Source organism: Ranitomeya imitator, chromosome 2 (genome assembly GCF_032444005.1).
Source record: "Ranitomeya imitator isolate aRanImi1 chromosome 2, aRanImi1.pri, whole genome shotgun sequence".
NCBI classification, from domain to species: Eukaryota; Metazoa; Chordata; class Amphibia; order Anura; family Dendrobatidae; genus Ranitomeya; species Ranitomeya imitator.
The window spans coordinates 48,252,777-48,266,018 of NC_091283.1; the positions used below are offsets into that span (position 1 = coordinate 48,252,777).

At 46.2% G+C, this 13,242-nt stretch overlaps 1 protein-coding gene across 2 annotated transcripts in view; it reads left to right on the forward strand.

Moving 5' to 3' along the window:
* LOC138661762 (cytochrome P450 2C8-like) overlaps nt 1-13,242 on the forward strand; it is a 77,201-nt gene that overhangs the window by 19,543 nt on the left and 44,416 nt on the right. For both annotated transcript variants that reach the window (XM_069746660.1, XM_069746659.1), the window contains exon 2: nt 7,634-7,796. In XM_069746660.1, the coding sequence (XP_069602761.1) occupies nt 7,634-7,796 (163 nt within the window). The remainder of the gene's footprint in view (nt 1-7,633; nt 7,797-13,242) is intronic.

A 13,242-nucleotide genomic window follows, 5' to 3' on the forward strand; every position in this document is an offset into this window, starting at 1 on the left:
TTAGGCCTACAAAATGGGTATGGGGTGGAGAGAGATGGTGTGTTACACTCCAAGGTGTTCCCCAGGTTGCCTTTCCTGAGCTCCTATCTTCAGGCTCTCATTAAATTGTGGTTAAATGGAACAACTGCATTTGGCGTACTAGTTGGTTTGGGGCCTACTATCGGTGTCTGCCACTCCTTGCTGTTCTCCTGGTTTCCTGTCCTGAAATTCCATTTTCAGGCTCTCGTTAAGTAGTTGTTAATGTTAGACTGCATTTGGCCTACTAGTTGGGTTGGGGCCTACTATCGGTGTCTGCCACTCCTTGCTGTTCTCCTCCACTGAACAAAGCTGTGCCGCCTGTTTACTACGGTTGCCAATTTTGAACTGCATTTCGACTACTTACTGATTTGGCCCTACTCTCTGTGTCAGCCTCTCATTCCAGTTGTCCTCCACTGCAATGCCCCCTGGTTATTCCTGTGTTACCAATTTTGAACTGCATTTAGCCCACTTTATTCTTTGGGCCTATATCTGTGTTTCCACTTCATCGTGCCCATTGCCCAGCCAGTGATAGATGAGTCTGCTGGTACATTGACCCATAACGCAACATTCCCCGTGCATGCTACACAACAACATTGTGACCCTGCTGAAAGTCAGGTTGCTCTTCCCGCATACCATACCACCTTACACGGGGACAAAGAGGAAGGTGCAGATGAAAGTGCAGGTTCCTTCATCAGGTGGGGGGAAGAATACTAGTTGGCGACGTCACTGGCACAGGGCCTCTCATAGTACGCAAAAGTGTTGCTGCCGGTGGGAGGCGCCCCCGCCGTGCAAACACACCGCTGTACTTTGAGGGGCCCTGTGCCAGTGCCAATGCCAACAAGTGGGCCCCCCCTGCTTGCTCAGGATCACAGCACTTGCAAAGTTGAAATACTTACCTCTCCCTGCTCCACTGCCGTCACGTGGTCCAGATTTCCTGGGCCCACTAATTACTTGAACCAGCCCTACCCCACACAACTTTAGCCAAATGACCCCCAATTTCAAATGCCTTCTAATTATTATAAGGTAAATTACGCTTGACAAGATTCATTAAGAAGAATGGATGGTTTTGACATTAAAATGGGCACTCTAGGTGTTTTCCTGGCCCCCACTCACTGCCGACTATGCTGCCCCATTGACTTGCATTGGGTTTCGTGTTTCGGTCAATCCCGACTTTATGTCATAATCGGCCGATTTCACTCGACCCGACTTTTGAGATAGTCGGGTTTCGCGAAACCCGGCTCGACTCTAAAAAGGTCAAGGTCGCTCAACTCTACTCAAGGGTATTCCACCATATATGTAGTTACCACTTAAAAACTTAAAAAATTATAAACAACTAAAAAATGTTTTACAATAATTTATTCATTGGCCACTGATCCAGTCTATGTGTAAATTTCATGATACCAAATAAGTAAACTTCAAGTCTCCATATTCTTTAGAAGAGAAAATAAATTTACACGGAAAAAAAATTTTTATAGAGAAAAACACACATCTTTGAACTCCAACATTAAAGGTCACTCCAGAGGTAATATTCGGAACAACCAACAGTAGAGGCACCTATACAGAAATAAAGAATAAAATTAGGAACATACTCAAAAAAATCAAGTACTCCAAAATATAAAATACATTTACCAAGTTAATAACCCCACAGTTTCAATATGGGAACAATATATTTATAAAACCGTATGTAATTTGAAGTCTACATTCAGGCCATTAGGTCTGAGTGTGTTCAATCTATAAATCCACATCAATTCTTTTTTCTTTAGGATGAGCTCCCTATCCCCTCCCCTCCTTCCTAACGGTACTCTATCAATTATCTTGAATTTCAAATCTTTTTCCGAATGATTACATTCAACAAAATGTTTAGGGACAGGAAGATCCGTCCTCTTTTTCCTTATAGAATACCGATGCTGGTTCATTCGTACCTTGAATTCACATGTTGTTTCACGTACGTACCACATATGACACGGACACATCAACAAGTAGACCACAAAGTCTGAACTACATGTTAAAAACTGTCTGATTTCAAACTTTTTACCCGTAACCGGATGTTCGAAAGTCGCACCCTTTACTATATAGGTGCAATTCACACATCCAAGGCAAGGGAAACAGCCATTTTTACTGGAACCCGTCAAAAAAGATTGTCTACTCTTCCTCATTGGACCAACATCAGATTTAACCAGAAAGTCTTTAATATTCTTATTCCTTTTATAGGAAAATAATGGCGGTAGTCCAAGCTCCTTAACTCCGGGCAAGCATCTTCCCAACATACCCCAGTGTTTACTAATGACCTTAGCAATGTCTCTACTCTCCTCACCATACATGGTGACAAACGGAACCCTCCTATATAGTGGCTTCTTTATCTCCCGTATCTTTATATAGAAGTTCCCTCCTACTCCCCCGTAATACCTTATTTTTTGTTGTTTCCATTAAATCCCTAAGATATCCTCTACTTAGGAATTTATCCACTAGTGTATCCACCACTGTACCCACTTCTTCCTCATTCTTGACTATGCGTCTAATCCTGAGTAATTGACTCAGAAGAATCGATCTCACCATGGATCGTGGGTGCTGACTATCGTACAATAACAAATTGTTTCTGTCCGTATTTTTCAAAAAGAGTGTGGTACTGAGCTGCCCCTCTTTTAAACTAACAAGCACATCAAGAAATTGGATGTCAGTTCGCGACATCACCAATGTGAACTTTATTGTTTCATCAATAGTATTCAGAAACTGATAAAACTCCTCCAACTCCAAAAAGGTACTAACGGGTATGCAAATTTCGGTATTGAGCAAAGGATTGAATTTCAGCCCGTGTGCACACATAGACTGGTTTGAGCTGCAACTTGATCTTAAACGTTTTTTCAGACAGATTAAACTGAGGGAATGGTTCAGTGACAAGGATAATAGTAAGAAAGTGAAAATAAGTGAATTTGATTTGAATGGGGTACAGCTGAAAAAAAGTAGTAAATTTTTACCACCAACAGGTCCAGCGGTTATCGAGGCCTTTGAAAAGGCGGTAAGATCTGACGTTGAGCAATTACGTAACAATAGGAGTAAAGAATTTATACATCCTAATATTCTCAAGGAGGAATTTGAAGCACTGCAGGAACTTGTCCATGACGACGGGATCGTAGTAAAACCCGCGGATAAGGGGGGAGCGGTCGTCGTCATGGACAAGGAAATGTATGTTACAGAAATAATGAGACAACTTGGTGATGAATTTGTGTACACAAAAATGGAGGGGGATCCGAAGTTTACCATTAATAGAGAAATTAAGGCATGTCTAAAAGAAGCTCTGGATGCCTTTGTGATTGATCAAGATCTATATGAATTCCTCTTTGAAGATAACCCGCGCACTCCAGTGCTTTATATAATCCCAAAGATTCATAAGACCCTGATCAATCCCCCGGGACGACCTATAGTCTCGGGGGTGGGGTCAGTATTCAATAAAATGGGAATCTTCTTAGATAGGATACTTAACCCTATGGCCAGGGAGTGTAGGTCATACATTAGGGACACTACCGATTTCCTGAGAAAATTGGAGGCACTGCATATCGAGGGTGAGGTCATACTTGCATCCTTCGATGTAGTGTCATTATACACCTCCATTGATCACAAGCAGGGTTTAAAGGCAGTGGGGAGGAAATTGGATCCGTTGAAGTGCACATCGGAGGGTAAAACCTTCTTGCTAAATATGTTAGAGATCATTTTGAAAAGGAGTTATTTCCTGTTTGGTGACGCGTTTTATACGCAACGACGTGGGACAGCTATGGGGGCCAATATGGCCCCCGCATATGCTAATTTGGTTATGGAAGCCCTGGAGGAGGACCTCATCTATGTATCCCACCACTTCCAGCATGTTCTGGCGTGGTGGCGGTACATAGATGATGTCTTCCTCCTCTGGACCAGTTCTCAAAATGAGTTGGAGGAGTTTTATCAGTTTCTGAATACTATTGATGAAACAATAAAGTTCACATTGGTGATGTCGCGAACTGACATCCAATTTCTTGATGTGCTTGTTAGTTTAAAAGAGGGGCAGCTCAGTACCAGACTCTTTTTGAAAAATACGGACAGAAACAATTTGTTATTGTACGATAGTCAGCACCCACGATCCATGGTGAGATCGATTCCTCTAAGTCAATTACTCAGGATTAGACGCATAGTCAAGAATGAGGAAGAAGTGGGTACAGTGGTGGATACACTAGTGGATAAATTCCTAAGTAGAGGATATCCTAGGGATTTAATGGAAACAACAAAAAATAAGGTATTACGGAGGAGTAGGAGGGTACTTCTATATAAAGATACGGGAGATAAACAAGCCACTGAATATAGGAGGGTTCCGTTTGTCACCATGTATGGTGAGGAGAGTAGAGACATTGCTAAGGTCATTAGTAAACACTGGGGTATGTTGGGAAGATGCTTGCCCGGAGTTAAGGAGCTTGGACTACCGCCATTATTTTCCTATAAAAGGAATAAGAATATTAAAGACTTTCTGGTTAAATCTGATGTTGGTCCAATGAGGAAGAGTAGACAATCTTTTTTGACGGGTTCCAGTAAAAATGGCTGTTTCCCTTGCCTTGGATGTGTGAATTGCACCTATATGGTAAATGGTGCGACTTTCGAACATCCGGTTACGGGTAAAAAGTTTGAAATCAGACAGTTTTTAACATGTAGTTCAGACTTTGTGGTCTACTTGTTGATGTGTCCGTGTCATATGCGGTACGTAGGTGAAACAACATGTAAATTCAAGGTACGAATGAACCAGCATCGGTATTCCATAAGGAAAAAGAAGACGGATCTTCCTGTCCCTAAACATTTTGTTGAATGTAATCATTCGGAAAAAGATTTGAAATTCAAGATAATTGATAGAGTAACGTTAGGAAGGAGGGGAGGGGATAGGGAGCTCATCCTAAAGAAAAAAGAATTGATGTGGATTTATAGATTGAACACACTCAGACCTAATGGCCTGAATGTAGACTTCAAATTACATACGGTTTTATAAATATATTGTTCCCATATTGAAACTGTGGGGTTATTAACTTGGTTAATGTATTTTATATTTGGGAGTACTTGATTTTTTTGAGTATGTTCCTAATTTTATTCTTTATTTCTGTATAGGTGCCTCTACTGTCGGATGTTCCGAATATTACCTCTGGAGTGACCTTTAATGTTGGAGTTCAAAGATGTGTGTTTTTCTCTATAAAAAAAATTTTTCCGTGTAAATTTATTTTCTCTTCTAAAGAATATGGAGACTTGAAGTTTACTTATTTGGTATCATGAAATTTACACATAGACTGGATCAGTGGCCAATGAATAAATTATTGTAAAACATTTTTTAGTTGTTTATAATTTTTTAAGTTTTTAAGTGGTAACTACATATATGGTGGAATACCCTTGAGTAGTGGTGGGATACGGTTAATCTTTCGTTGACTCTCTTGATAGCAGCCACATGTATGTTCACATAAGCCGGACTAGAGTACTACTGCTGGACAGGGGTCATGAGTGGTGGCACCTAGTCTGATGAGGATTGGGGGCACCCTCGGGACACTGTGTGACTACCAGATGAGGGTCTGAATAAAGGCCACATCTGGTGTGTCAGGGCGGGATCAGGTTCAATTCTATGTCCATTAGGCTAAAGATAGGGCATTCAGCCCAGTGGACTAAAACAGTGGTGGTAGATGAGTCTAACGGAGGTATGAGCTGTGATTAGCCACGGATATGTAAGGTGGCTTGTGAATGCTGTTGGACAAATACCTGACTATAGGTGTCACAGCTATAATTGAGTGCTCTAGGGTAAACCACTTGCAGACGCTATAAGTATGTGGCGATTGCGGGTGTCAGTGTGCAAGTACCGCGAGTTAATCGCCACATGTATAGCGAAGTATTGATGGTTCTGTGCCACACCTAAGATGGCGTTCGTTAGCGCTATTGCGCATGCGCCGAGCGCTAGTTATTGGATTTAATGTAGTGTGGAAAAGTGCCTAGGTTCTATGCCACACACAAGATGGCGTCCGTCGGGGATATTGCGCATGCGCCGGACGCTAGGTACACCTTTCTTTTCTTTGATTGGCCCCTGATCCGTCCTGTATTCATGATGCAGTCTGACATGCGCAGTAGGATCTATAGAACGCCGGTTACATGCTGGCAACTCCATTAAACACTTGGTCCCTCCGGAGGTAAATACTAAGGAATGACAGTAATGGGCTGAATGTAATTGTTCACCTGATAATGTTTGCACAATGAGCACTGTAGCACTTTATGGAAATTGTAAGAATTTATGTAGCACATGATGTCTGTTAATAGGCTATGATTGGAGGATGTTGGGGATTTGTTCCTATATATATATGCAGCTTGTAACCATACTCACTGCTTGAGAAAGGCTCGTGTGAGCCGAAACGTTGCACGGTGATGTGGGTATAATTAAACCCTACACAATTTTCTAAGAATATGGAGTGCTGCCTGTTTTTGTGAAGTATATTTACCAAGAGTAACCAGTGGACAGGTTATTTGGGGCCTTGCACCCGAAGATAAGTATTGGATTTGTGCTGTTCCATTTTTTTATTGCTATCTATCTATCTATCTATCTATCTATCTATCTATCTATCTATCTATCTATCTATCTATTATCTATCTATCCATTATAAAATTAGTTTCACTGTCAAAAAATAAAAGTACTTAGGACAGTATACTTTTGCTAGGATCCTGTATAATAAACTGATCATAAAAGATCACTACTAATAGCACCATCAGCAATTAGCAGTGATTTGTGGAAAAATCCAGCAACAAATATTTAATGTGCCTGCAGCACCTCCACAGGAGAAACTAAGTATTACATTTTGCCCTTTAAAATTAATTGGCTAAATTTAATTAAAAAAAAAATGTCACCTACTATGGGATTCCAACTATAAACTCAAAAGTGTATAGGTCTGTGTAGCAATTACATCTTCGCATAAGGAATTTCAATATTTTTGGCACATTTAAAGGGTAAATAAACAGTTTTTGCCTACAGTATATATAAGGCTAGTTTCACATTTGCATTTAAATCCGCAGCGTTTAATCCGCATCCGCAAGTGGTGGAAAAAACGCATATAAGCGCGTACATACGCGGCATTTTTTGTACGCGTTTATATGTATCTATCTATCTATCTATCTATCTATCTCTATCTATCTGTATACTTTTATTAGGATCCTATATAATAAGCTGATCATAAAGGATGCCTGCCACTTCGTACCATCAGCAATTATCAGTGATCTGTGTAAAAACCCAGCAACAAGTGTTTAATGTGCCTGCAGCACCTCCACAGGAGAAATGAAGTATTACATTTTGCCCTTAATTGGCTAAATGTAATCCAAGCACATGTTGGTTCCTCCAGTGAGAAGCTCTTTGTGCATTCTGCTCTTCTGACCAGCTAATAAATTTGGTACCTACTATGGGATTCCTGCTATGAACTCAGAAATGTATACTTCTGTGTAGCAATTACATCTTAACTTCAGGGATCTCATCATTTTTAAAATTTTTAGATAGAAAATATACAGTTTTTGCCTACAGTATATCTTACTTGTTTGGAGGATAAATTCACATTCACCAGTTTTTAAGATTTTCATATCTCTCTAGCTAAGTGAGACGTATGGACCTGTCTATACCATCTATATTTCAAACCATCGGACCATAGTACTGATTGGGTACGATGCCGTGAAGGAAGCATTGGTGGACTGCAGCGACGCATTTAATGACAGGGGAGACATAGGAGCAGGAGAGTTTTTTTCTAAAAATTTTGGTAAGTAAATTAGAATAATAGCAAAAATATGATACTTCACCATGATATTAATGTAAAATATTCAATACCACTACATATAAACCGTATAGTTATAGTATTATCTACAATACTTGATTGGTGATGGTGATGATAGTGGGCAGAATTATTAAGCAAAGGAGTATTTTGACCATGTCATCATTTTTATACAGATTTTACAACTCCAACAGGTTTTGCATATTGGATGAAGCAGATCAGGTGACTTGTATTTGTGTAATGAAGGGGATGCAGACTAAGGATACAACACCCTTTATAAAGGTGTGCAGAATTTTCAAATGACATGTGGCTGGATCAGTAATGAGTAGTGTTGAGCGATACCTTCCGATATCGGAAAGTATCGGTATCGGATAGAATCGGCCGATATTCAAAAAATATCGGATATCGCCGATACCGATACCCGATCCCAATGCAAGTCAATGGGACCAAAATATCGGAATTAAAATAAACCCTTTCTTGCCTTGTAGGTTCATTCTACATGAAGGAAAACAACTAAGAATAATGTAGGATGTATTGTGGGAGGTGGCGGAGACATTAAAGGCAATGAGGTTTAGCCCAATCAAATAGAATAGCATGTTTTTTTTTTTTTTTTAAGAAGTTCGGAGTGAAAAAGATATTGAGTATGTAAATTTTTTTTTATTTTGTCAGATATTGATGTTTCACTATTCCACGCCCTTCCCCTTCTTTTTTTTTCTTTTTTTTTTTTTACTTTTCCCACACTTTCATCTTCATCATCATCAGCATCTTTGACATCAACTTCTTCTTCACCTTATTCATCTTCTTCTTCATCTTCTACCTATTTTTTTTTTTTATTACATTCTTCATATTCATTTTATTCAACTATTATTATTCTTCCTATTCTACATATTCTTTTTATTCCACTGTTATTATTCTTCCTATTCTACTTCTTCATCATATTCTCATTTGTGACAGGCATTCCCGTAGTTGTTATCTATAAAAGTTGGAAGATTACACCTTCCGTTCTGCCAGTCACAAAAGTTACATTTGTCCGCGTTCAGTTTGGCCTGCAGCATCAGGCTTTATCCAGGGGCACCACGAGGAGGAACGGACTCACCCCCATACACTGCTTAGTCTTCTTCTGCATATAATTTAGATAATATCTTTTGCTCTGATATTAAGTCTTATACTTAATGTTCTTCTGCTCTTTGTTCTGCAGCCTCTTGTTCTTCTGCTTCTTGGTCTTCCATGTCGTCGTCTCCAGGGTCGTCGTCTCCAGTGTCGTCATCTCCGCCGTCGTCGTCTCAGCCGTCGTCGTCTCCGCCGTCGTCGTCATCGGGGTGGTCTTCCGGGTCGTCGTCGTCGTCATCGGGGTGGTTTTCCGGGTCGTCGACTTTAGGGTCTTCAACTTGGAAATGTAGCAGAAGGTACAAGAAGGCTGAGAAAATGCCAAGAACCAGCTGATGGAACTGGAACTCGGATGGCTACCCGAAGGTTCAAGAGCCTATGGAACTACCGAGGACCAGCTGACGTTACTGGAACCCGGTTACTAAGCAGGAGGTACCCGTGCTAAAAAGCACTACCAAGGACCGCCTGACGTTGGCGGAACTCAGATACCCAGAAGGAGGCACCTAAGCCAAAGGCTCTGCCCGGAACCAGCTGACGGTACTGGAACCAGGATGGGGAGCAGAAGGTACAAGAGCAAAAGACACTGCCGAGAACCAGCTGACGGTACTGGAACCCGGATGGGTAGCCGAAGGTCCAAGAGCCAATGGAACTACCGAGGACCAGCTGACGTTACTGGAACCCGGTTACTAAGCAGGAGGTACCCATGCCCGAAAGCACTACCAAGGACGACCTGACGTTGGTGGAACTTGGATACCCAGAAGGAGGCACCTAAGCCAAAGGCTCTGCCCGGAACCAGCTGACGGTACTGGAACCAGGATGGGGAGCAGAAGGTACAAGAGCAAAAGACACTGCCGAGAACCAGCTGACGGTGCTGGAACCAGGTGGTGGACCTGAAGGTCCACAGGAGAGGAGAGAACAGCTAGGCCGCGAGGCAGCCGCAGTTACCGAACCCCAACAGTCCTACAGGGGGAGCTGGGCCTACTGGCACTACAGAACCAGCCTTGACTACCAGTTCACGCAGCCCACATAGGAAGCTCCTAAACTGGAGGCACCCTGGAGTTGGCTAACCCGACCGCACCACGACGGGGCAAGCATAGGCGTCTCAGTGAGCTTGACACAACCCGGAAACAGCTGGCGGTGCTGAAACCAGGCTTGGCACGAGGGAGTACCTGTGACAAAAACACTGCCGAGAACCAGCTGGCAGTGCTGGAACCCAGATGCGTTGCCCCAGTGTGCAAGAGCCAATGGCACGACCTAGGACCAGCTGGCGGTGCTGGAACCCGGTTACTAAGCTGTAGGTGCCCGCGCTTAAAAGCACTACCAAGGACCGCCTGACGTTGGCGGAACTCGGATACCCAGGAGGAGGCACCTAAGCCAAAGGCTCGGCCTGGAACCAGCTGACGGTGCTGGAACCAGGTGGTGGACCTGAAGGTCCACAGGAGAGGAGAGAACAGCTAGGCCACGAGGCAGCCGCAGTTACCGAACCCCAACAGTCCTACAGGGGGAGCTGGGCCTACTGGCACTACAGAACCAGCCTTGACTACCAGTTCACGCAGCCCACATAGGAAGCTCCTAAACTGGAGGCACCCTGGAGTTGGCTAACCCGACCGCACCACGACGGGGCAAGCATAGGCGTCTCAGTGAGCTTGACACAACCCGGAAACAGCTGACGGTGCTGAAACCAGGCTTGGCACGAGGGAGTACCTGTGACAAGAACACTGCCGAGAACCAGCTGGCGGTGCTGGAACCCAGATGCGTTGCCCCAGTGTGCAAGAGCCAATGGCACGACCGAGGACCAGCTGGCGGTGCTGGAACCCGGTTACTAAGCTGTAGGTGCCCGCTCTTAAAAGCACTACCAAGGACCGCCTGACGTTGGCGGAACTCGGATACCCAGGAGGAGGCACCTAAGCCAAAGGCTCGGCCCGGAACCAGCTGACGGTGCTGGAACCAGGTGGTGGACCCCAAGGCCCACAGGAGAGGAGAGAACAGCTAGGCCGCGAGGCAGCCGCAGTTACCGAACCCCAACAGTCCTACAGGGGGAGCTGGGCCTACTGGCACTACAGAACCAGCCTTGACTGCCAGTTCACGCAGCCCACATAGGAAGCTCCTAAACTGGAGGCACCCTGGAGTTGGCTAACCCGACCGCACCACGATGGGGCAAGCATAGGCGTCTCAGTGAGCTTGACACAACCCGGAAACAGCTGGCGGTGCTGAAAACAGGCTTGGCACGAGGGAGTACCTGTGTCAAGAACACTGCCGAGAACCAGCTGGCGGTGCTGGAACCCAGATGCGTTGCCCCAGTGTGCAAGAGCCAATGGCACGACCGAGGACCAGCTGGCGGTGCTGGAACCCGGTTACTAAGCTGTAGGTGCCCGCGCTTAAAAGCATTACCAAGGACCGCCTGACGTTGGCGGAACTCGGATACCCAGGAGGAGGCACCTAAGCCAAAGGCTCGGCCTGGAACCAGCTGACGGTGCTGGAACCAGGTGGTGGACCTGAAGGTCCACAGGAGAGGAGAGAACAGCTAGGCCGCGAGGCAGCCGCAGTTACCAAACCCCAACAGTCCTACAGGGGGAGCTGGGCCTACTGGCACTACAGAACCAGCCTTGACTACCAGTTCACGCAGCCCACATAGGAAGCTCCTAAACTGGAGGCACCCTGGAGTTGGCTAACCCGACCGCACCACGACGGGGCAAGCATAGGCGTCTCAGTGAGCTTGACACAACCCGGAAACAGCTGGCGGTGCTGAAACCAGGCTTGGCACGAGGGAGTACCTGTGTCAAGAACACTGCCGAGAACCAGCTGGCGGTGCTGGAACCCAGATGCGTTGCCCCAGTGTGCAAGAGCCAATGGCACGACCGAGGACCAGCTGGCGGTGCTGGAACCCGGTTACTAAGCTGTAGGTGCCCGCGCTAAAAAGCACTACCAAGGACCACCTGACGTTGGCGGAACTCGGATACCCAGGAGGAGGCACCTAAGCCAAAGGCTCGGCCCGGAACCAGCTGACGGTGCTGGAACCAGGTGGTGGACCCCAAGGCCCACAGGAGAGGAGAGAACAGCTAGGCCGCGAGGCAGCCGCAGTTACCGAACCCCAACAGTCCGACAGGGGGAGCTGGGCCTACTGGCACTACAGAACCAGCCTTGACTACTAGTTCACGCAGCCCACATAGGAAGCTCCTAAACTGAAGGCACCCTGGAGTTGGCTAACCCGACCGCACCACGACGGGGCAAGCATAGGCGTCTCAGTGAGCTTGACACAACCCGGAAACAGCTGACGGTGCTGAAACCAGGCTTGGCACGAGGGAGTACCTGTGACAAGAACACTGCCGAGAACCAGCTGGCGGTGCTGGAACCCAGATGCGTTGCCCCAGTGTGCAAGAGCCAATGGCACGACCGAGGACCAGCTGGCGGTGCTGGAACCCGGTTACTAAGCTGTAGGTGCCCGCGCTTAAAAGCACTACCAAGGACCGCCTGACGTTGGCGGAACTCGGATACCCAGGAGGAGGCACCTAAGCCAAAGGCTCGGCCTGGAACCAGCTGACGGTGCTGGAACCAGGTGGTGGACCTGAAGGTCCACAGGAGAGGAGAGAACAGCTAGGCCGCGAGGCAGCCGCAGTTACCAAACCCCAACAGTCCTACAGGGGGAGCTGGGCCTACTGGCACTACAGAACCAGCCTTGACTACCAGTTCACGCAGCCCACATAGGAAGCTCCTAAACTGGAGGCACCCTGGAGTTGGCTAACCCGACCGCACCACGACGGGGCAAGCATAGGCGTCTCAGTGAGCTTGACACAACCCGGAAACAGCTGGCGGTGCTGAAACCAGGCTTGGCACGAGGGAGTACCTGTGTCAAGAACACTGCCGAGAACCAGCTGGCGGTGCTGGAACCCAGATGCGTTGCCCCAGTGTGCAAGAGCCAATGGCACGACCGAGGACCAGCTGGCGGTGCTGGAACCCGGTTACTAAGCTGTAGGTGCCCGCGCTAAAAAGCACTACCAAGGACCACCTGACGTTGGCGGAACTCGGATACCCAGGAGGAGGCACCTAAGCCAAAGGCTCGGCCCGGAACCAGCTGACGGTGCTGGAACCAGGTGGTGGACCCCAAGGCCCACAGGAGAGGAGAGAACAGCTAGGCCGCGAGGCAGCCGCAGTTACCGAACCCCAACAGTCCGACAGGGGGAGCTGGGCCTACTGGCACTACAGAACCAGCCTTGACTACTAGTTCACGCAGCCCACATAGGAAGCTCCTAAACTGGAGGCACCCTGGAGTTGGCTAACCCGACCGCACCACGACGGGGCAAGCATAGGCGTCTCAGTGAGCTTGACA